General features: G+C 39.4%; 11 protein-coding genes across 11 annotated transcripts; 7 read left to right on the forward strand and 4 right to left on the reverse strand. All coding sequences in view use genetic code 12, as the record gives it.

Moving 5' to 3' along the window:
• Positions 1 to 281: 281 nt before the first annotated feature.
• Positions 282 to 1,187, forward strand: SPAPADRAFT_143982 (endonuclease/exonuclease/phosphatase family protein; the record flags this gene model as incomplete). The annotated part of the gene is made up of 1 exon (XM_007377656.1): positions 282 to 1,187. The coding sequence occupies one exon, from the start codon at positions 282 to 284 to the stop codon at positions 1,185 to 1,187; it is 906 nt and encodes a 301-aa protein (XP_007377718.1).
• On the reverse strand, positions 841 to 3,336 carry DBF4 (protein serine/threonine kinase activating protein; the record flags this gene model as incomplete). The annotated part of the gene is made up of 2 exons (XM_007377657.1): positions 841 to 2,729; positions 3,192 to 3,336. The coding sequence occupies 2 exons, from the start codon at positions 3,334 to 3,336 to the stop codon at positions 1,309 to 1,311; spliced, it is 1,566 nt and encodes a 521-aa protein (XP_007377719.1).
• A 1,611-nt stretch (positions 3,337 to 4,947) lies between these two features.
• SPAPADRAFT_57449 (uncharacterized protein) lies at positions 4,948 to 6,273 on the forward strand (the record flags this gene model as incomplete). Its single annotated transcript, XM_007377658.1, has 1 exon — positions 4,948 to 6,273. One exon carries the CDS (start codon positions 4,948 to 4,950, stop codon positions 6,271 to 6,273), a length of 1,326 nt encoding a protein of 441 aa, XP_007377720.1.
• SPT6 (chromatin-remodeling histone chaperone) lies at positions 5,820 to 10,898 on the reverse strand (the record flags this gene model as incomplete). The annotated part of the gene is made up of 2 exons (XM_007377659.1): positions 5,820 to 10,369; positions 10,418 to 10,898. 2 exons carry the CDS (start codon positions 10,773 to 10,775, stop codon positions 6,363 to 6,365), a joined length of 4,365 nt encoding a protein of 1,454 aa, XP_007377721.1.
• Positions 10,899 to 11,010: 112 nt separating this feature from the next.
• Positions 11,011 to 11,718, reverse strand: SPAPADRAFT_63578 (uncharacterized protein; the record flags this gene model as incomplete). Its single annotated transcript, XM_007377660.1, has 1 exon — positions 11,011 to 11,718. A coding segment is annotated over one exon (343 nt), but the record flags the coding sequence as incomplete, so codon positions are not given.
• Positions 11,719 to 11,921: 203 nt separating this feature from the next.
• Positions 11,922 to 12,850, forward strand: SPAPADRAFT_63579 (uncharacterized protein; the record flags this gene model as incomplete). Its single annotated transcript, XM_007377661.1, has 1 exon — positions 11,922 to 12,850. One exon carries the CDS (start codon positions 11,947 to 11,949, stop codon positions 12,703 to 12,705), a length of 759 nt encoding a protein of 252 aa, XP_007377723.1.
• A 674-nt stretch (positions 12,851 to 13,524) lies between these two features.
• Positions 13,525 to 14,320, forward strand: SPAPADRAFT_63581 (O-methyltransferase; the record flags this gene model as incomplete). Its single annotated transcript, XM_007377662.1, has 1 exon — positions 13,525 to 14,320. The coding sequence occupies one exon, from the start codon at positions 13,564 to 13,566 to the stop codon at positions 14,317 to 14,319; it is 756 nt and encodes a 251-aa protein (XP_007377724.1).
• A 1,409-nt stretch (positions 14,321 to 15,729) lies between these two features.
• Positions 15,730 to 16,900, forward strand: SPAPADRAFT_63583 (histidine phosphatase family protein; the record flags this gene model as incomplete). Its single annotated transcript, XM_007377663.1, has 1 exon — positions 15,730 to 16,900. One exon carries the CDS (start codon positions 15,933 to 15,935, stop codon positions 16,830 to 16,832), a length of 900 nt encoding a protein of 299 aa, XP_007377725.1.
• A 92-nt stretch (positions 16,901 to 16,992) lies between these two features.
• On the forward strand, positions 16,993 to 17,466 carry SPAPADRAFT_52811 (uncharacterized protein; the record flags this gene model as incomplete). The annotated part of the gene is made up of 1 exon (XM_007377664.1): positions 16,993 to 17,466. The coding sequence occupies one exon, from the start codon at positions 16,993 to 16,995 to the stop codon at positions 17,464 to 17,466; it is 474 nt and encodes a 157-aa protein (XP_007377726.1).
• Positions 17,467 to 17,509: 43 nt separating this feature from the next.
• Positions 17,510 to 19,951, reverse strand: SPAPADRAFT_144148 (uncharacterized protein; the record flags this gene model as incomplete). Its single annotated transcript, XM_007377665.1, has 1 exon — positions 17,510 to 19,951. One exon carries the CDS (start codon positions 19,949 to 19,951, stop codon positions 17,510 to 17,512), a length of 2,442 nt encoding a protein of 813 aa, XP_007377727.1.
• Positions 19,952 to 20,606: 655 nt separating this feature from the next.
• On the forward strand, positions 20,607 to 23,605 carry SPAPADRAFT_158212 (uncharacterized protein; the record flags this gene model as incomplete). The annotated part of the gene is made up of 2 exons (XM_007377666.1): positions 20,607 to 21,271; positions 21,300 to 23,605. One exon carries the CDS (start codon positions 21,460 to 21,462, stop codon positions 23,536 to 23,538), a length of 2,079 nt encoding a protein of 692 aa, XP_007377728.1.
• Positions 23,606 to 23,645: the final 40 nt, after the last annotated feature.

The following is a 23,645-nucleotide window of genomic DNA, read 5'->3' on the forward strand; positions in this document are numbered from 1 at the left end:
ACTGTTAATGTGGAAAAAAAAGGGGGGGGGCAAACAAAGTTTACCAGAAGGATAAATTACCGGGACTAGTATACTCTTATTGGTCAAGCATGTACAATACTATCATTCTGTTCTCTTGACCATACCCCCCTTGGCATTCTTAAATGTTGTATTTGTTATCGCCAAGGATTCCAAGAATTCGACCAGTTTATTAACATCAGTATAACAAAAAAATTCGAATCTAAAGAAGCCAGCCAGGAAACTTGACAAAATAACACATACAGTTATGAACATTATCCCTTATGAACTCACTCTCTATTAGTTTTTGGCCACTCTACTCTTTGCTATCATTAGTAGCTACTGCCATTTCGGTCCCTGACACCGAAGTCAGCACTCTGGCGATTTTTCAGGTGTATACTAACAACATTCGGTATGATGCTAAAGATTTAATGTCTATGGAACTTCCCTGGGCTGAAAGAAAAGTTGGTGTTGTAGGTACCATGCTTGCTGTTTCTGCTAATATGTCAACTGTCTTTGCTCTTCAGGAGGTGACGTATAATCAGCTCTTGGATATAAAAACCGAAATGAATTGGAACTCACAATCATGGGCCCATATTGGCGAAGGTCGCGATGGTGGTGTTGCTGGAGAGTACAACCCAATCTTGTACAATGTCAACGAGTGGGACTTGTTATCCAACTACACCAGATGGCTTAGCGAAACGCCTGGTACCCCCTCGGCATACAAGGGCAAATGCTTCAATCGGATAGTCTCCATTGGGATTTTCAGACACAAGCTGACGGGATCTATAGTTAATGTTCTCAATACTCACTTTTGCCACAAGTATGAAGACTCACGACAATTTCAAGCCTATGAGATTTTAAAGCATGTGGATGCCATTGGTCTTGGGAATCCCACTATTGTTGCTGGCGATCTCAACAGCGAAAGAACCAGCGTTGCTTATCTGATATTGTCTGATGTGGTAAAGGAGCATGGGGACCCTTTGGAACTACCCACTGTTTCCGGATTTCAATCAGGCGGGAAAGGTAGTACAATCGATTATGTCTTTTCTAAAGGCAATCTTGTGTCACTTCTGCATGCAGTTTTGGATAATATGTTGTATGATCAGTATCGGTTCAGCGATCACCGGCCAGTACTTGAAGTATTTGAATTAGCCCCCACCCTCGTGGCCAGAGCTTGTGCAGCATGAATTGTAGTTTTAGCTGTTTCTATGGTTATTTTGCTATTCATTTTACTCTTTGTCTACGTAGTATTAGAATAGGTTTTGCTTGTATTATACAAATGCAATCATATATATAGCCTAAATACAGCTAAAGATAATCCCCGCTTGAAGCGACAAATCCAAAGGATCTGCTTTCATTCAACTTGGTAATCAACTCATCAATATCTTTGAAATTAGAATCATCGCAGGCAAAATTGCGATGTCTGTTACTCTTAATATGATCTTCAAAGCAATCGTACTTGGCCCGACAGTTTTCACAATATCCCGGATTCAGCTCGCGCACATCTTTACTCTTGGGTGGACTGGTCTTACGCTGCTGTTTCTTCATGATGATTCTCCGCTTGAGATTGTTTAAGTTTCTCAGAGGTACTTGGGACATCATGGGTCCTAATCCATTGCCAACCATTGCGGCAGCGTTGCTATTCAAATTGGAATCCATCGAAAATTGCACGGCATTGGATGCACTGTTATACCCTGATGCAGCAAATACATCAAAGGTTTTGCCGGTGGTGGTAATGGATTGTACACATGATGAGTTTCTAGCCAATGCAGGAGGGATAGGCTGTCTGAACTTGAGAGGCTTGGCATCTGAAGTCCATTCAACCAGAGATTTGCGGGAGCTGGTTGAATTAGAATTTTGAATCACGGTAGTGTTTTGGTCTTGTGGGATAAAATCTTCCTCGTGAATCATCTTGTCGGTGCTGGTGCTGGTGCCACTGAACCCAGACACATGCAATGAAACCCCACCGTTTTTGATGTTGTTAATGATATTATAAGTGGCTTGTTTTAATGACTCGCGATACTCTTGACTAGCTTCGAATTTACGAGCCCGTCTCAACCGTTTACGTTCTGTGTTTGAATTTTCGGAAGGATCAAAGATGAACGGACACTTACCATCCATTGTCAAGTTCAAGGTGGTATAGCTATGATCATCGTGCCATTCTCTGACAGCAATAGGACGAACCTTTTGTAATAAGTCATATACAAACAAGTAATTCTTTCCCAAATAGTGCAAATCATCTCTTTTTGCATTGGGATCTCTATCAGTTGACCCATATATTTTTTCTTCCTTTAATAAATTGTATAAATTATCACGATTGGTCTTGCTGGTTGAATCTGTAGTCAATGATGGTGGTAGAATAGTATGTGTGTTTAAAGCATTTTCATCAACTCCGGTGAGAATGTTTACCCCCAAATTCTTCAAGAATCGAAACACCTTCTCATAGTTCCACACTTTGATTTTCAAACTTGCAACATTGGAAAATATGTCATTGGAAGGATATGTCTTTTTTGCATCATAGTGGCGTCTAGATACAATGATTGATACGGTATTATCGTAAAAGGGAGTGATTGCACATCCAACCAACTTTAATAGTTTCGATGCACGTCTGTATTCCGTGGTTTGCATCCGGCCCAATTCTTGGACGTCTTCAAAATATACCGTAGATTCGCGCATAATCTTCCGCCATGACTGTTGCCAATTGTAAAGCTCTTCTCCTGCTAATCGACCTACACCCTTTGCTTGTTGTTGTTGTTGTTGTTGTTGTTGTTGCTGCTGCTGCTGCTGTTGCTGCTGTTGTGTATGAGTATGGCTGCGGTGTTCATGTTGTGACTTGGGTGGCAATTTTGGTTGCTGATGCTGTACAGTAGTAACTGCTTCTGGTATGATTGGTGTTTGTACCCTTTGAGCTTCTTCTGTTTGGATTGGCTCCTTGATTTCGTGATGCAATTCTTGTATATCGATTTGTGTTGCCACTTCGTCCTTGTATTCGTTAGCTGTTGCAGGAAGTAGGGAAGGTTTACGCGTTTCTGCTAGACTAAGCTTGTCATTGGTAGGAAGGGTGCCTGTTAGGGTAGTATTAGTAGGCACAGGCGTGCGAATATCTTCATTTCCCTTTGAAGGAGACAAGTTGTTGCTTGACTGAGGCTGACTGTGGTGGTGGTGGTGGTGATCTAGCTTGGCTCTTTTACGTGCAGGAGATGGTATATTGCTGCTAGTTTCACGTAATGGACGTCTAGGTTTGGTTAGCAATGAGTTGAACTGCTTCTTGAGGTTCCTTCCTGGCATTGCAGTGGTGGCTGCTGATGGATTGTTGCCAGTGTTGTCATTATCCATAATGAGTGCGAGCGAGTTTTCACTTTATTTTGGATGGGACTGAGACTGTGTGTATGCAAAGACGGGGGGATATGATAAGATGAAGCAGACCAGGTAATGAGAGACTATGTAATTTGCTGGTGGGCACCGTCGTGTAGGGTATTTGTTGACTTTTGTCTTGTTTTGTTATTTCCCTGTTGCTAAGGTGATAGGCACACTGCAGAAAAAAATTTAGTGTAAACAAAAATTCGTGTCGGGCAACTTTATTTGATTTTCAACAATTGCTGTATGTACAGGTAAATTGAGTAAGTTAAACTTGTATGAATCAAATTAAAATAACTTGATGAAGTTTACGATAGATTATGACGATGATTATTAATATGAAGATCTACACAATTCACCTAAATTTCAGATTTGGTGGTGGTGAGTTTGTACTATTTTCATACGCGAAATGTTTTTTTTTGAGTGCATTGTTCATCGCAAAGACTACCAAAGTGGAAGGGCAGGGACAAAGACACCAGGATTTCTTGGTATGTTCTAAACTAAAAGTGGCTAAAATCTGTAGCTTTTATATTAGACGTCAAAGTATAATTGACGAAGAAAAACTGCAGAAGCGGGTGAGAGATCTGGGGGAGGAGGGCCTACTTAGCAAGACACCAAGCATGAACTAAACCTGAAATTCGCGTCAAAATTTATTAATTATGGTAAATCTATTAGTGAAGATGTTCTAAATTATGCTGCAGCTTCTTCACTTGATAGAACAATACGCTTTTCCGTCTGTTACTCTCCTTTCTTTCTGGCTGGTTGCAAAAATTATGTTGCTCCACATATTAAATTAGAACATAAAAATCAAGACACAGTCAACCCACATGCAAAAAGGCACAACACAGTGTCCCCTTTGCAATAAACTTAACCAACCTGTCTTCATCTGCCTCTAAAGGACATTCGAGGAAAAAAATAAAAAAATTAGGTAAGGTAGGAATTGCTGGTGTGTTAAATCATAATGATACCCGCGAGATTCGAACTCGCGCCTCCGAAGAGACCAGGACCTTACCCTGGCGCCTTAGACCAGCTCGGCCAGAGTACCCCAATTCCTGCGCAAATTTTTTTCTGGATTTTTAGCATTACTCTTAGTCACGTGAAAATCAATTATCGGTTTACTTTGGCTATTCGATGTGTTATCTCGATTATATTGTATATACTTCTTCTGGTTTATATTCGTAGATTGTGTATATGTGACATCATCAGAGTTTTAATCCATTTTATCCAATAACATGTCGTTATTAGTTTCGAGCAAAATTGGTGTAAAATCTATAGGTAATTTAGGGGATTTACCAAGCTCTGGAACAATATTTCTAATAATTATTCAAATTAGTACTGTTCAATTAAGTTATCATATATCTTTTGAAAGACACAACAGTTTGCTATTCTGGTTCTACAATCGTATATCTTTGTCCAATAATTTAGTCGCTGCACCCCAGAATTTGACAATCCTCGGTCCGCGAATTTATTCCGGCGAGATTAGCCGTGGAGCAAAACGTACGATCTTTTTCATTTTGATCTATAAATATCCATTGATCTACCAGTTTTCCGCTCATAAACCTTCCTTTCCAAGCTGCAAACCCCTTTACAATGTTACGGAGATTCCCTGTCAATCAATTGAAACGTTGCTCGTTGAACCACATCAGACTTGCTTCGTCATTATCGTTGGTGGAGTATTCCGACGACCAGATCTCAATCATGCTTAATCACCACCTTCTCCACTTCAAGACAGCGTTTTTAAGGGATGCATGTCAAGACCCCAGCTCAGTTGATCCATATAATAAGCAGAAATTGTTTAGTACTACTGAAGCCGTCACTGGATTGAAAGTTGAAGCTCCTCCCAAGGTTATCGAAGATTCCGTCACAAAAGAGTTGAAGCTATGTGTGGATTGGAATACTAATGGAGTCACCAAGAGCTCCGAATACCCAATTTCGCTCTTGGAGAAGTACTCTACCAAAGCATCGAGACGTGCTGGCAAGTTTTTCGACAAGGAACGTAAATTATGGGATAGACAAGAGATTGAATCTAACTTGTCACAGTTGGAAGTTGACTATGCTGACTTCATTAGTAATCAAGATGCCCTTAGCAAAACATTGCACAATTTGAACAAGTATGGTCTCACCTTTGTCAATAACATTCCTGAGCCACAACTTGAATCCATGAATGAAGACAATGCGTATGAATGGCCCGTGGCAAAATTGGCATCGAGATTTGGCTACATCAAGAAGACATTCTATGGAACATTGTTTGATGTCAAGAATGAAAACACCGATGCAAAGAACATCGCCAACACTAATGTTTACTTGCCGTTGCATATGGACTTGTTGTACTATGAATCTCCTCCAGGCTTGCAATTGTTGCACTTTATCAAGAATTCCACCATCGGTGGTGAAAGTGTGTTTTGTGACTCATACTTGGCTGCCCAACGCGTGAAGGAACTTGACCCAGAAGCATATAAAGCGTTGACAGAGATTCCTATCACATTCCATTATGATAACAATAATGAATACTACTATTACAGAAGACCCTTGATTATTGAAGATCCCGATATTGCTGCCGTAACCAAAGATTTCCCGCCTATTGATGTGGTTAATTATGCCCCACCTTTCCAGGGGCCTTTGGAAGTCGGGATCTCCACCCGTGAAGATTCTAGTGTTGAAGAAGCCAAGCAGTATCATAACTTTGATGATTTCCTTCGTGGACTTGAAATCTTTGAAAAGACAATCAACGAACCCGAGAACCACTTTGAAATCAAGATGAAGGAAGGTTCATGTGTTATTTTCGAAAACAGAAGAGCTTTGCATTCAAGAAAGAGCTTCAGTGACGAGAATGGTGGAGATCGTTGGTTGATGGGAACCTATGTTGACGGAGACTCCTTTAGATCTAAGTTAAGAGTTTCCAAGAGAAATGATTAAACTATTTTATTTATTGATACAAAAAAAGAAAATATATATATATATAACAGTACATGAATATATGATTCAAAGATAATAGAACATTGTTTTTAGTAGCCATAGTTGTAAGATTGTTGAGGTGGGGGACGAGAACGAGCACCACCAGCACCACCTTGTGATACATAAGATTTAAATGTTTGCTTAAACCCATTACATAATCTTAACATGTTTGGATAACTGAATCCCTTTAATGTGTATCCTTCTCTTTCAGTTCTCACGTGCCAAGTACTTATTGGGGTGTTGACATTCACTTTAAATAACAACAAGAAGCTTCCTGGCAACTTATGGTCATAACAAAAGACATAAGCTGAACTCTTGGGATTGGCTCTGGTATATGATTCCAACCATTCATTGACTTCTGTAAGGGCACCTTCTCTAAACTTAGGATGACGAACCATGTCCTCCACCTTCTTGGCAATAGCTTGAATATGTTGGAATACCAATTGATCCAAATCAGCATACTTGAACCCTTCAACAACGTACTCTTTGAATCTACCCTGGTTTTTCTCTTCAATCAACAAATGCTGGAATAAATTGTTGGCCACTTTCCAAGTGATGGTAAGGAACTGTGGACCCTTGGAAGATGGACGAATAACACAGTCTCCCACGTTTTGAGGAGCCAAATACTCTTCAGCTTGCTTGTAATTGAAGTTCTTGTACAATGGATGTTGAACATTTCTAGTCTTGGCAAGCTTGGCGTTTTCTCTCGCCTTTTCTCGATTAATATCTTCTTCTTCAGCTTGGAAATCCCACTTACCTCCTTCCTTAACCACTCGGGACATAGAAGCTCGTTTGATTTCATCTGGCAATAAACTCAAATTGGCACTGAAACTTTCATAAAATACATCAATGGTAACGGCTTGGATAACTTGACCCTGTTCAATATTGGTACCCTTGGGAATCTTTTCTTCTTCGATATTACATTGAACCATGGACGAGGTGACACCCTTGATGAACCTAATTCTCGTTTGCAGTTGATCATAGTTTTGGAAACTCTTACCAACTTTAGTCACCGTTAAGGGAACAACCACATTCTTGCCAAACGTATCAGGAGTTTCACCAGTCAACATCTGGAATACTTCAATACTGTCCAAAACCTTGAAAGATCTCCTCAATTCTTCAAAGTTATTCACCAATTCTTCCTTGATCATCTGTAAAGTGGCATACTTCTTTCTGCCAAACTTGGTCTCTAATTCCTTACCATAGGCAATCAAATTCAACTCATCAACTTTATTAACCCCTTCTTGCATTAATTGCAAAATAATTCCTCCATTTTCTTCCATTGCCGTGGTATCTTCTTCATCCAAATCAAGAGCATCTGCTGCCATCTTTCTTGCCAAATCATAATCTTCAGGATGGATACGGGTAGCATCCAACAATTCCACAGAAATGTCTCTAATAGTGGACCCTTCATTGAATGGGATATTCAAAAATGATGAACAGTTATTGAAGATAATGGCCCCAGTTAATTCTCCGAGAACCAAATCATTACGATTAACCAAAGTTGAACCCAATTTAGAGTTAATATTTCTGATCAATCCCAGAGCTTTACGTGGACCCAATCCACAGACATATGGCAATAATTGAGCAATGTAGTTGTCACGGACCGCTTCATTAATTTCAACACCCACCATATTAACAATATCGACAAACACAGATTCTAATGCTTCCTTGATCAAATCGTTGGAAATAAGCTTTTGGTGTTGATAAAAGTTAAGCGAGAGGATATCATCGCCCAAAGACACATATTCCAATAATGGGTTTTGTGTGTATCTGGCTAACCCAATGGCATACTTGATCAAAGTTGGTTTGTCCGGGAATTCTTGTTTGGCTCTAGCTGAGTTCTGATATAATCTGGCAGTTTCATCTTGACCCCAAATAACATTTAATAATGGAGGAGCAGCAATAGATGTAGGTAAATCATCAACGTTACAAGTGATACGATTAGTTTCAACAAAGTTCTTGATACAATCATACAACTTCTTGGAGTTGGCATTGTACCCGGAAATAACAATAACGTCAGGCTTAACGTATTTCAAATTACGGTCAAAGTATTCCTTCAATTCTCCTTGGAACTCTTCTTCATTCTGACGATCTCGCATTGGGTTACGTTCAGACTTGAAGAATTCATCAACTTTACCTGATTCCTTGATAAGCACACCAACAACAGCACTATCAAATTCACCCTTACCAAAAGTTAAAGCCAAAACATTTGGCTTGGTTCCTCTGTCAAATCCGTATGGAGTGTATGGAGCTTGATCCACACGAGTCAAGAAACGTCTTCTTACTTCACCGGCAATCAAACGTTCACATTCACGACGCAAGTCTTCCTTGGTGTTTAATGCAACCATCAGGCACAACTTCTTGAATGCCAACTGTAAAACAACTTCTCTTTCTTTATTCCATCTATCGGATATGTCGGAACTACCATCTGACTTCAAACAATTGAAAATACATTGGAACCAGCTGTCATAATCCTTGGTTTCTACCTTGACGACAACCAAACCTAAACTTTCAGCTTCCAACATTCTCAATAACAAATCCGGTTGTCTCACTAAATCACTTGGAGAACGGTTGATGGCATATTTGATATCTTCATAGGGACTATTCATATCAATGGTAGTTCTACCCTTTTCTGTGATGGCGATACTAATAGATGCAAACGATTTGTAAGTTTGTCTGACTTCATGTCTAATCTTTGGATTATGGAAAATCTCTTCTGCAAAGGTTCTACGAATGGCATCACGAGCGGTGTTTTCATCCTTGAAAAGTATCTCGTCATCTTCAATCAATCTATCAATCAAATCCTGAGGAGATTCCAAGGAGTCATCAGTGGCATGAATACGATAAGGTACTTCGAATCCTTTGGAACTTTGATCTTGAACATTTTCCCCAAATTCTTTGGCAGAGATACCATAGGCTTTGACGGCATCGTACAAAATGTTCGATCTGATACGTTCAAACAAGGCATATTTGGAGTGCTTTTTGGATTTGGTTTCGGATGTGACTTCTTCTCCTTGTTCTTCGCCGGATGCCTCTTCACCTTCTTCTCTATTCTTGTCGGTATTTGCCAACTCTCTAATCTCCTTGGAATATGTGAATTGAATATAATCATGAATATCTTGAACAGCAACCATAGTGTCCAATGATGTGATATCCTTGACCAAATCGTCATCAAGACCTAATGCTTCGACAATCTTTTCTGTATTCATTCTCTTTTCATACAAGGAATGATATTCGACATCCAATTGGACGATTCTCCATAAATCATCTTCATATAATAACTTATGCACTTTGTTTTCAATGACACCTTCAGCATTAACCATTTCTTGTGAAAACAACAAGAAATCACGACGATGAGTCCAGATAAAGGGAACCTCAAGTGAATCTTTGGTTATAAAGTGAACAACTTGACCCACAGCTTCTTTGAAAGGAATTTCCAAGAGTCCATTGAACATGCCTTGCTTTTCACGAAATAAGATATTGGCAACCCAATTTTTTTCTTGTTGCAAGTCGTCATCTTCCAATGACGCATATTGAAGATTGGCTCTATACTTTTGATATCTTTCTGGGATATCGATTATTCGAATAAGGTTATCTTCTTCAGTTAACATTCTTTCTTTCAATTCCGAGTGTTCAAATACTTCGTCTAATGAAGTTGGTTCCTGTTGATCTCCAGCACCAGCATCTTCCATATCTTGAGCTTCCAAAGCCCATTCGTATTCGCCTCCATTACCGAAAACTTCAAACAATTGTTGTAAACTTTCACGGTCGACATTGGACAATTTGGAGGTATCCAACCTTGGACCTCTCTTTTGGACTCGCTGTCTTTCTTTCAATTTACGTTGTTGTCTTGCTTCTTCATCTTCGTCAGAGAACTCATCTTCTTCAATGAAGTCTTCAAACTCATCGAGAATATTACGGTCGGCTTCGCCACGGGAGACACCTCTGGCTTCCAACTCTTGCTCTTCTTCTTCTTCAAGTTCTTCGTCATCGGAAAAGATATCGGGCAATCTTCCTTCTCTAGAAACAGTATCTTCTCTAGATCTACTACGGTCTTCTCCTCTTTCTGGTATATCTTCAGATTCATCATCGGCAGCTCTACGCTTCAACCGTTTAAACTTCAGAGTTGACGGACGCGCACCAGAGTTTTCCAACAACAATTCCAAATCATCTTCGTCCAATTGGTCATCGTCGTTGGCACGACTTCCTTCTCCGTCGCCTTTGTCTCTGTTTCGCTTTCTACGGTGCTTCTTTCTTTTCTTATGCGATTCAACTTCTTCTTCTTCTTCGTCTTCATCGTCGACAATGAATCCTTCATGGACCTTTTTGATGGCTTCTTCGTCGTCATCTTCGTCCTCGTCTTCTTCGGAAGAATCGACTAATTCGTCACCGGTTCCTTCAGAAGCATTGGAGAGTTCGTCATCATCAACAACCTGTTGTTCTTCCTCTAGCTTGACCATGATCAGTAGATGATAGATGTGCTAATGTGTATCTGATATGTTGTAATCCCCCAAATAACCACCAAATTAGTGATGTTGAATGTTTGATTGGGTTTGATTGGGCTTTTGATGGTTGGTGTTTGTGAATGAATGATTTGGGCAAATTTTCCACCACCAACAAAAAAAAAAATCACTGGAATGATAAACTGCGGGTAACCCTTGTTGATTATGCTGGGTGATACACAAGAGTATAAATACGGAGTACATTGGCTCTATAAAGCTCTACGTATATGGTACTGCTACAGGTTCTTGTCGAAATTTAGTATAAACAAGAGTGAGCTAGACTGGTTTGACGTGGGGATGCAATTAATTGTACTGTCGGTTCAACTTCATATTGAATTGGCGATTCTTCTCATTGATGAATCCACCTTCATCCTCATCATTGTCTCGCCTTCTTTTCTTCATTTTACGTTCGTTGGCTTCCTTCAACCTATCAACCAATTCCTTCTTTGTTGTTTCACTAGGTTTGAAATCAATCGCACCCTTCACATTCCTCTCTTCTTTCTGCTTCTTGTACTCTTCTATATCCACCTTTAATCCTTTAATTTCTTTCTTATACGTGCTAGCAGCCAAGGCATCCATATTCTTGGTCCCATCTTCGTTCTTTTTCTTCTGTGTTTTGTCCCACTTCTCGCATTCCTCAAGTGTGTAACTCAAATTCTTCGTTCGTTGATCGATGACATCCTCCACTTTATCACGAAAATCCCCCTCGGCTTCTTTGAGTCTACGCTCTTCTTCCTTTTTAGCAGCGACTGATGCGGCTCGTTGATTCTGACGATCTGCTATCAACGCGTCTCGATTTAGTTGTTTCGACTGTTGTCGTTTCGCTTTTAGAAGTTCCAATCTCTCAACTGGCGATATTGTTGATGTATTCATTGCTGGTGATGATACTGCAAGCACAATAGACCAGAGTAACTGTGAAGAGAGTACGACATTTGTTTTTTTTTTTAATATCGTTTAGTCTTTTGCGCGACATTTTGACAACTACGGTTATTAGCCCCGGCCGGGAAAACATTAAGCCGCACCGTGACGCACTCCTCCTCCCCCCCACATATAAATGATTTTAGCCTCTCAGAAAATCACCTTATGTTTAAACTTTAACTCCACAACACAACCGAACACCTCATACATCATGACCGTGGATAAATCCAAAGAGGAGAAACTTGCTGATTATATCTTGACGCATCCTCAGGTTGAATCTGTCCGAGGAAACCCTCGGGAAATACTTCGGTTGATCGAAGAGTATGCCCCTACAATTAAACTCGGGATGATAATTGGCCCCCATAGGGGACAAGTAATCATTGACGAAATCAAAAAGGTCAACCCCAAAGTTATGATTGAGCTAGGCTGCTATGTTGGATACTCGGCCATTTTATTCGCTCTGGAGTTGCCCGAGGACGCAAAGTATTACAGTTTTGAAGTCAATGAGAAATTTGCTGCCATCGCAACAAAATTAATCAGATTAGCTGGATTGACTCATAAGATCGAGATATTCGTGGGCAAGGCAAGTGACAAGTTGCCCGAGTTTAGAGATGGCATGAGTGGTCCGGATGAGAGGTTCACCCCTGTTGACTTTATATTTATTGATCATTGGAAGGACATGTATGTTCCCGATCTTCGTATTTTAGAAACTTTAAATTTGATTGCTCCTGGGACTGTAATTGCTGCTGATAATATTATCTACCCAGGTGCACCAGATTATGCCAAGTATGTCAAAGGTTCTCCGAAGTACAGAAAGGAACATAATATGTCTAATAAAAATAAAAATGGTACTAAATATTTGGGCCGGTGGAATATCTTGTATGAATCGGAAACAATTGAGGTGGTGAGTCCAAATGGAGATAAAGATGGTGTGGAAATTTCAAAATGCGTCGATTATCTTTCAGGATGAATCAAACGGGAGGTAACAAAAAGATCATTAGTCGGTTAGTAACTTAATGGATATTGTCTAAGTGCTTTTCTGTAGTATATGTGTATAACAAAAGCGTCTATCGCACAATCAGTAGATAAACTATGAAATACAGGACTTGCCAACTACAATCACAGGCTCGCATGCCTGACCCTGCAAAATCCAAATGTCATAAAGCTACCATCGTAGTTCCAGTAGCCCACAATTACAGGTTCTACAGACTGTGGTAATCAAAGGTTTCTCAACCTATAAAATGCGTGGGTTCTCGATCCCACAATCATGGGTACCCAAACCCACCAAATGATGGGGTTCATAGACCTATAATATGTATATAGTCAGCCAGCAGTCTACAGTAGTCATCTAACAGTACGACTTTTTTTTATATATATATAACCTAAACTTTTTTGCGACATTTTGGCAGCTACGGTTATTAGCCCGGACCGAGAATATACGAAGCCGCACCCGACGAGAATTTCCAACAGCCCCTATGTATAAATGATTTGGTCTATGTAGAATCACCTTATGTTTAGACTTTAGCACCGTTACACAACCAAACAACACACATTGATAGGATGATGAGGGAAAATCCGAGTACCTATTGTCAAGGCTACGCTTATTTATGTCAACACAGACACTCAAACACCGATTGCTACGGGCTTAGCATTGAGAGGCTCGGTCCACCCCCTGAGGCATATAAATAGTGAAATTCCCAACAATTAAAAATATAGTGAGAATTATTTTGTATAATAATAATAATAATAATAATAATAATAGGGGGGGCAATTTTCCATTCGTATTTATTATTACAAATCAATACTTCTATTATATACAACATACAACATGACTGATCAATCCAAAGAGGAGAAACTTGCTGAATATGTATTGACCCACCCTCAAGTTGAATCTGCCCGAGGCAAACCTCGGGAAGTCCTTCGCTTGATTGAAGAGTATGACTCTAAAACTCAGCTTGAGATGATAATTGGCCCACACAAGGGACAAGTAATCATTGACGAAATTAAAAAGGTCAATCCCAAAATCATGATTGAATTGGGCTGCTATGTTGGATACTCGGCTATTTTGTTTGCACTGGTGTTACCGGAAGATTCAAAGTACTATAGCTTCGAACTCAATGACAAGTTTGCAGCTATTGCTAGAAAGTTTATCAGCTTGGCTGGATTGGATCATAAGATTGAGATTTTTGTGGGAAAAGCTAGCGATAGATTACCTGAATTTAGAGATAAGATCGGTAACGTTAACGGGAAGCCTAAGGCTGTTGAATTCGTATTTATTGATCATTGGAAAGATGTGTATGTTCCTGATCTTCGTATTTTAGAAACTTTGAATTTTATTGCTCCTGGAACTGTAATTGCTGCTGATAATATTATCTATCCAGGTGTACCAGGTTATACCGACTATGTCCAAGGTTCAGCTGAGTATAAAAAAGAGCATAATAAGACCAACACAAATAAGAATGGTGCTGAATATGTAGGCCGGTGGAATATTGTGTATAAATCGGAGACAATTGAGGTTGAGAACCCAAATCGTCATAGAGATGGAGTCGAAATTTCAAGATGCGTAGATGTTCTTGCAGAATGAACAAGTGGGCAGAATAGTAGCCAGTTAGCAATTAATATATATATATTGCCTAATTACTTTCCTGGAGTAGACGTGTATAACTAATATGTCTTCTACAACCAACAGAAAAGCCAAGTGATACAGGACCTGCTTGCAACAATCATGAACTCACATGTCTACAAACTAGCCTCGCCAGGCTACAATAACACACACGGTTCCACAGTCCTCAAAAAAAAACATAGAATTCTCAATCTGTAAAAATTCACAGGCTCTTGGGCCGATAATCGTAGGCTCCTAAGCCTTCAAAAAAATGGGGGGTTCAAAGACTTTGATTTATGGTAGAGTCACCAGCCCACAACAGTTCATTGTAGGTTTGTCAAACTATAAATACTACAAGTTCGTAAGTCTACAAACACACATTTAGAGTGCCCTACTCCGAAAGTGATTCTTTAACAAAGTACATGAAGAACGTTGATCTCTATTCTAGCCGTAATAACCGCTACTGCACAGCACTTATTACCTTATTTAGAAGGTGCGAACCGCGGTTGACTCCTTTGATATCCCTTCTGTATTCTTCTAGGAATTCCCCAAATACCCTTATTTTCTCAACCATTCCGAATTTCGAAAATATTAAGACTGTCAGTATATCATTTAAAACCCTGAAATTCCCTCAATTTCCGAAAGCGTGGCGATTCTCTTAGTTTGATATGCCTTCAGCAAAGCTTTTTTTTTTTTGCAGCTTCTTCGGATGGGTATTCGGAATTAATTTGTACCTTCGCTATAATTAGAGTTTGCCTCGCAATACTAAGCAAATTTAATACCGGCAAAGCGTCCTTTGTTTCGCAGGTCTAAATATAGATGCCTACTTAAAAACACTCGATGCTTGTTTATAATAATCAGTCATAAGGCAAAACAATGCCAAGATAGTCAAGTAAAAAGAAACAATATAGCTTAGACACAAGATATGTGTATGTGGTTACCATTTCTAGATTTAAGAAAGCTCTCCAGAGGAATAGCCAATACAAGTATATGTACAGTAGAAACCAACAAGCCAGGGCAGAGAAAGACAACCACCCCCCCACATAAAAGCACGCTAATATTGTTCTAGAAGCGCGAGAGGGAAGGAACAAGCCAAAAAATATCGTGGATAAGGTTGGGCGCGGCTCGCTCATGTGAACAATTAACAGACTAGCGAACCAAGGTACAAACTACTTGATGCAAGGTAGACAATTAAACATAAGATGGAGTGGATGGCAGCTAAGAGGCAATGTAACAGGGACCGGTGGTATTTGTCCAACAAGGTCAATTAAAATGGGGGGAGTATCACATGTGATTTCTCACGTGACAAAACAAATTACCGTCATCAGGCGATGGGTGAGACCGTTTCAACTTCCACACATAAAATCTCCATTCAGGTTACCATCATATGTTGTAAACAAATAATAGGATTTTCCTACCACATATTATTCAATTGAATCTACTATTGCTAATACTGTCATATCTAGCAGCACTTTTGTATTGATACCAAATATTTTATCATATTCCCTATTGTTTTTGTCATTATCCAAAGTCATAAATAACTTTTGTTGCTATTTTACAACCTTTATTTTACCAAAGTACTAACCTACAACAGCATGACAATTAAACAAATTTATATCGCCCGTCACGGATTCCGTGCCAATTGGGCACCACCACCACACCCACCCAACCCTACCGGGATCGATTCCGACCCACCGTTAGCTCCTCATGGTGTCACTCAATCACAACAACTAGCAGGGTACTTGTCTTCGTTACCATTGGAAGAACGTCCGCAATTCATCCTCAGTTCTCCATTTTACCGTTGTGTTGAAACATGTGCTGCTATTTCCAAGATGCTTGATTGCAAAGTTGCCATTGAACGGGGGATAAGTGAGTGGTTCCGGAAACAAAGGAAAACCAAGCCGATCCCCGCCGATTACAAGCAATTGAATCATTTCTTCCCTGATGTGTTGATAGACGAAGAAGAGTGGCCCAGAGACCGTTCTGTTGGAGTCATACCCAACACAGAGGGAGAGGATTACGATGAAGTATACGACAGATGTAAACAATTTGTCAAGAAGTTTATTCCTATATTTGAAGCAAAATATCCCCAGATAGAAAATGTGTTGATTGTTAGTCATGCTGCATCAGCTATTGCCGTAGGATCAGCATTATTGGAGTTGAACTCTTTGGTTGATTTTATTGACGAAGACAAGAATATGATCAGAGCCGGGGCATGTTCGGTATCCAAGTATGTGCGAGTCACCAATCCTGATTCCGAAAAGAAGTGGGAGATTGTCATGAATGGGAATTGTGAATTTTTAACCGACGGAGAAGAAATGAATTGGGACTTCCGTACAGGAGTCGAGGCTGGGTCAGCCGACGATTTAAAATTACGAGAGCAACAGAAAAGCCAGAGCCAAGATGTGAAACAGCAAGAAACTACAGTCACGGAAATGGCTAGTGGTTCTGATGCGATAAACAATGACGATTTTGAGGCACGTAATAAATTATAGATTATAAATATTATATACATCTTCATGTATGTACTAACATATTCTCTAGACATTCTACGTTACGGTAGATTTACCAATTTTGGGTAAACCATTGGAAGAACAATCTGTAAGTACCGTGAAACAGGAAAATGAAGCTGCATCAACCAGAACGAAGGTCAATATGATTAAACCCCATGCAAACTTTCAGTATACTGATCTTAGTCAACCCAACCCCTTTGTCAAGCTATCCAATAACAGCACGGGGAATGCATTAGATAGTGTTGGAGGCGAAGAGCTCTTGAATTCTATGAACTTGATCGATGGGAAAATCTTTGAAAGCAGTTGGAAATCACTCGTAGGCACCGAATTGATATTTGATGACTACGGAGAATTGATTGGAAGAGTTAAGGAGCATTTAGTTTGTAATGAAAATGTCAAGTTGGTGCCCAAGAGGGAAGAGATTAAGAAGGAACCTAGGAAAAAGAAGCCTGATGAAGATGCGAAGATGGATGTAGATGTCGACGCCGATGCCGATGTCACGACTGAGACACTGCAAGCAGAAGAAAAGCCCGCTGACAATTCAATCCCTACTGAATTCCAAACCCAATTCTTTAAACGTGCCATGAAAGAAGCTCAGAAAAAGGAGGAACAGTAGATATTCAGTATTACTTTATTAATTAATATACAATTCTATAACTTTATTTCTTATTAACAACTAATCTCTGGAGATGTTCCATATAAGTTTGTAAATTCAAATCATCAGTGAGGACATCATAAGGACTAGAGGAGCTGGTACCTCCTACACCACCACCAACAAATTGGTTAACATTGGATGCGTAGTTAGTGGAAGGATTCAATTTAGCCATAAGGAATCTTGCCTGGGATCCATTTTCATCACAATCAATGAAACGTGGCAACGGGAATCTATCCATAAGCAAAATCATTGCTTCTTGTTTAGGTGCCTCGAGGAAATCCTTGAAATAGGCAAAGTCGGCTTGTTCATGATACCCAGCATTTCTCCACGCGGCGATTTGCGAACCGTGGTAAATCAAGATTTGGAAAAAGGTATCAAGGAGAAGAATCTTGGAAGGCCCCAAACTAAGCGAGTCTAACATGACGGGAATCGGTTCGGTATTTTCATCATTCCAGTCATTTATGTCATAGGATAATAATGTTGGTTGAACCATTATTAATGAGTTCGACGTGTCTTCATGCATAAACAAATGTCTGATATAACTGGTTTCATCAGGAGAATTTCCAAACACATTGATGAATGGTGATCTTCGAAGATGATAAATGAATTGAGGAAGAAGATTGTAAATCGAACTTAAACGGAACAGTTCTGGCTGGGCCATGGTGTACACAGCGAATCGAGCACAGAAATCAACAAGCAATTGGTCCAATTGTTTAAGGAGGACCTCTGTTGTTATTTGATTAGAACATTCAGGAGAAAGCTTATATATGGATTTTCTGGCAATTAATACAAGTGCGGCTTCTTGGTCAAATCCTGGTTCGAGGTTGAGTGTGTCAGAATCGGCTACGATTGGTAATGCAACGGTAGTTACTCGTAACCTCATCTCACCACTGGGGTGCTGATAATGGAATAGGAATTGGATAGTAGATGCACCTCCAGAAGAATCCAACTTTTCAAGGAAAATGGCATATGTGGATTGTGGATTAACATTACAAAGTTTAAAAGAGTTGGTTCCTGACTCACCAATCTTGGAATCGTTATGAATGGAGAACATCCGGCTATTATGAGTAATGGTTTTATTAAATGGCAATGCGGTAGCATTACCCAACAATCCTTCAATTTTCAAATCAGGAGAAGTTTTGATTTCCAAAGTGGCATTGAATCCCATATCCAAATATTCGTCTTGATCTTTCTTGAAAAATCTAAGGAAACTCTGTTTGAAAATTGTGGTGGTGAATGAGTCACTCATGACAACAACCCCACCAGTCTTGTAACAAACTTCATCCATTTCAAATAAACCAATTTGATCATAACTACCAATAAAATAGTTACAACTCAAGCCCAACTTGACTAAATTCTTGGTCACTTCCTTGTAGAACTTCTTTGCATTTTGGAAAAGAGAAATGTTAGACTTGGTATTGGAACTTGCTGTGGATGTAGTTGGAAGCATGGAATGGTACGACTTTTCAATTTCATTGTGCGATCTCATTGGTTCCTTCAACGCCTGATCAACAATTTTCCCAGGGCCAACAGTACATACTCCAGAAGAGAACACAAGAAGGTGTCCACCAGTAGTAATAATATGATTTCCCAAGATAGCTCTTAATAACAAACTAGCAATGTTTATGGCACTACCGGTACATCTTTCTGGACGTTGAGTAAACTCATCTCGAGGGAACAAATTAGGGGTAAGCGATTCAATAATCCTGGTTAATTGATATTCACCAATGTTTACTGGAGTCAAGAACTTCTTACCGACCACGCCAAGAATGGTATCCACACTTGCATGGGTAGCACCAGCACTAGCAGCACCGGCACTGGATAATCCAGTCAGTAACATACCCAAGGAAGCCTGAATTTGTTCCAAAGTATACTGCTTGCTTCCATTGAATCCATAGCTTACATTATCACCATTGGCCAAGTCATGGATACGAACATGTTTCCCGTAACTGATGAACCCAACAAGGGCATCTTCCGGCAAAAGACTTAACGACACCACTAAACTTTCCTTCAATTGGGCCAACGCATCCTGATCACCTTCTTCAAAACAAGTGTCAACGACATAAAAGAAAATTGGAGGCAATGGAGCCTGTTTACCCGTTTTATATTCAACTGTGGAATATTCGGGAGTAACACTGGGGTGTAATTGGGGAACTCCATTGACGTCGAATAAAGGTGGGAGTTGGTTGGACGACAGACAGCAAGGACATGTCCATATTTCGTTGTTGATAAACACATATGGATTAAGGATGGTACGACATCCACGACAGGATACAAGATACGACGGATCTTCCAATAATGGCACCATCGGGTCGGCTTTGTTGTTCAAGGGAGTGTACAATGCACCCAAGGGGATAATGTTTCTGTCATGTTGGAGCTTTGACTTGGGAAGACGGTTCCAGGAGAGCCTGACTCCATCTTGGTCTTCTCGTGCTTCAAAGTCCATGTTGTGGATAAGGTGTGGTAAATGTGGCTATTGTGATCAATACGACTTTGAAATTTTATCTAATAGGGTTGCGAGGTCGTGTGAACGCGCCCAATAAAACGGAAATCTTAAAAGTGTGAAAGTGGTGTGGACTGCTGATTGGTAACAACAAGGCTGAGATCTTAGACAATAGGAGTTACCCTGCCTGGAAAAAACAATAACACCACCGCTTAGGGGGGAGAGGGAGGGAAGGGCCTTTGTCTATTTTAACACCCAGGAAAACCGCCGAGTTTGCAGCTGATTTATAACGAGTGCTGTAGTGGCGCATGTTGTTGTAGACCAATCCACTTGTTGCTAATTCTGTTCACCGTGAGGAAATTTGTTCTTATTGTGCATCACATTACCCTTGAACAGTTTCAAGAACAGTTCTGTATCGACAAAGACACGACACTCGGTTAGACGACACTTGGTTAGACGACACTCGACTATGCTACACTCGGCTATACAACATCACTAAAGTTGTGAGTTTGTCAGTGTCATTGATAAAAGAAAACAAACTCACCATAACTTCGCAGGAAAAGCCAATTCTTGTTTGAAACTGCCTGGATTGAAAATTCAGACATGTATCAACTGGATAATACCCAGAAGAAGCAAACACTCTACAAACGTACGCCAATTCAATGTAATAATATATATTAGGAAATTACAGCTAGGAAATAATTATACCAATTTAGAAGTATCTAGCCACGGAGCCTAATAGTTTAACCTGGAAATTAAATCGAGTGGGCTATTCCGAGCAAAACAGATATTGTAGAAGTATCTCGATCTAGAGCCAGGTTATTCTTGCAGCAAACCATCAAACTAAACCTATAACCAAACCATCACTAACCTATAATACGTATACAGTAGCCATTATGTAGCTTACTATTATTGATTCTCCCTTTTAGTAGAGTCGGGAAAGAATAGAGTATAAAATTTTGTTGGGATCCAAGACGAGGGAGATCTGGAGATATTTATAGTTGGGAGGGAAAAAAAGACCTTTGGAAGCAATGTACTCTGGAACGAATCAATTGGATAACGAAAGTTCTATTTTCAGAGAGGGGAAGATTCTATGACTAATATTGACTATTTACTTTAGACGGAAACGTAAAAAATCGTGAGTTTATGACTAATTTAGCAGGTTCACGAGAGAGGAATGTAAATAGATATTAGTCACGGGATAGTAAACAACAACATTTATAATTAGTCACATTAAACAGCGCCATTCATAATTAGTCACATTAAACAGCAACATTCATAACTAGTCACAGTAATCAGCAACATTCATAACTAGTCACAGTAATCAGCAACATTCATAACTAGTCACAGTAATCAGCAACATTAACAATTAGTCACAATAAACAACAACATTCACAATTAGTCACAGTAAACAACAACATTCACAATTAGTCACTGTAAACAATTAAATCAAACTACAAATATCAGCTGGATTTTACGTATCCAATTAATTTCCTATTCAATAACTAACGATGATATTACAAGAAACCGCGCTTAATTCCCTTAAAGGAGTGTATATTGACCCAAAGTGTCAATCTGCACATGATGTAATATCCCAGGACACAGTATATACCTTCATGTTAGAAATGATTCATTTGAACTATATTTTAGAAAAACCAGTAATTGACGATTTGTGTAAGTTATCCTCGGTAGAAGGTGGTAAATTCCTCAAGGATTTCTTATCGATAATCCAAAAAAACATTGGTGCCCATGTCAAGTATGAACCTATGTATCCTAATTTCCCTCAGCAGGTAATGAATGCTTCTGATGTTGAATTGGTTCTCAATGCCATTTTGCACTACTGGTCGTTTGGTGCATGGAGACCTGTATACATTAAAGAGAAGCGGGTGGAACTTGACGAAAAGAACCCGTTGGAAAAGTTGAAATTGATTTCATTGGATGATTTAAGAGAATATTTCATTACCTTGATCAATTCAAAAACTGGTATTCCAGTCATATATGACGAGTTCATTCGAGAAGGACTTAACCTTGGCTGGTTTGAGGATTACAAGGCTAAATTCCCAGAGATTCCATTCCGAGTAACATCATGTAAACTTGCTGTTGAATGTTTGAAACAAGGCAAGTCGATTGATTATTTTGTCAAAACAACAACAGATGTATTGCGAATAATGGCAGTTTATTCTGGCCAACCACCAGAATTGGACAAGGTTGTAAAATTCAAATCAATGAGGAGGAAGGAGAGGAGAGTTTTGATTCAGAATTTGGAAAGAGTGATTAGTGTAGAAGATGTCAAACGTCATACTTCTATCTGGATAAGGGCATTTCATTGTCTTCATGTTGGTGAATATGGTGGCAAAGTCAATGAGATTGCTTCAAGGTTCAGAAATGAAAACAATGTTGCTACCAAGAATACCGCCTTGTGCAAGGCAATTGAAGCTAGTGATATAGACACTGCGGTAAAAATTCTCAAGAACCTTCCCTCCATGTTTGCTAGATATTTGGACAAGCTATTACGAGATTCACAGCATGATCAGGAAACGTTATTGGAATTCTCCAACATTGCCGCTGGTGTTGAATCCAAGATCTTGTTACAAGCATTAGGTCATTTCAAAGGAAACAACAAGGTTGAACAAAAGACCGTATTTGCTAAACTGAAGTTAATATTGATTGAGAAAAAGGAAAACCAAAAGGTATTGGCAAATTCAGTAGCAGTAAAAGTAGTTGACACTATTCGAAAGGCTTTGGTTGAAAAATACAAATTATTGAATCATTTCAATAAGGATCTGAAAGTATATATTACCAAAGAAGCAGAAGGGATTTTGCTTCCAATGCAGCTCAACACTGGAAGCAATTCCAATAAGAGATCAATAGCTCGTGGTTCACGGTTATTACCTAATGAGGCTGACTTGGATAAGAATATAATCAGGTTCTTTGTTTATTGGGTAGGACGGGACATTGATCTTTCTGGGGTCTTTCTTGCAGAAGACTTGGAAACAACAAGCTATATAAACTATACTAATTTAAGGGAAGGTTATGCTGTCCATTCAGGAGATATTACTTCTGCACCAAACGGTGCCAGTGAGTTTATCGACATTGATATAACTAAAGCATTGGCTGATGGTTTCAGATACGTTGAAATGAGCGTAAGAGTATTTCTGGGACCAAATTTTGTTGAGCATGAAGAATGTTTTGCTGGTTATATGATGAGACAGGAAGCGCAAGCCGGCGAAATATTTGAACCATCAACTGTTAGAACTAAAATGGACTTGGTGTGTGAAACTAGAGATATCAATCCATTTATGTTTGATTTGGTGACAAAGGAACTTATATGGTTAGATATCCCATCACATCCTAAAGTGTTTGGTCCAAATAATGTTAATGTAAATATCAATCAAATTAAGGAAACATTGAAGGCAAGCCTTGAATTACCATTGTTGAAAGTGAATATGAGGGAGTTATTGGATTTGCATGTAGAAGCTGGTTCTGCTACAATTGTTGATGATCCCAAAGATGCTAATTTCGTAGTTGGATTAGGTGATGGCGATTTAGATCTTTATGATTTTGCAACCATAAATTCCAAATGGATATAGTTGGGTTATATAGTGATGTAATATACAGGAATCGATCCGGGGAAATTCTGCGTCGAGAGCTACCAAACGAAACCGTAAATAAAATTTTCAAGTCAGGCGATTGGGGG

The sequence above is a fragment of the Spathaspora passalidarum genome, assembly GCF_000223485.1.
Source record: "Spathaspora passalidarum NRRL Y-27907 unplaced genomic scaffold SPAPAscaffold_8, whole genome shotgun sequence".
Lineage (NCBI taxonomy): Eukaryota > Fungi > Ascomycota > Pichiomycetes > Serinales > Debaryomycetaceae > Spathaspora > Spathaspora passalidarum.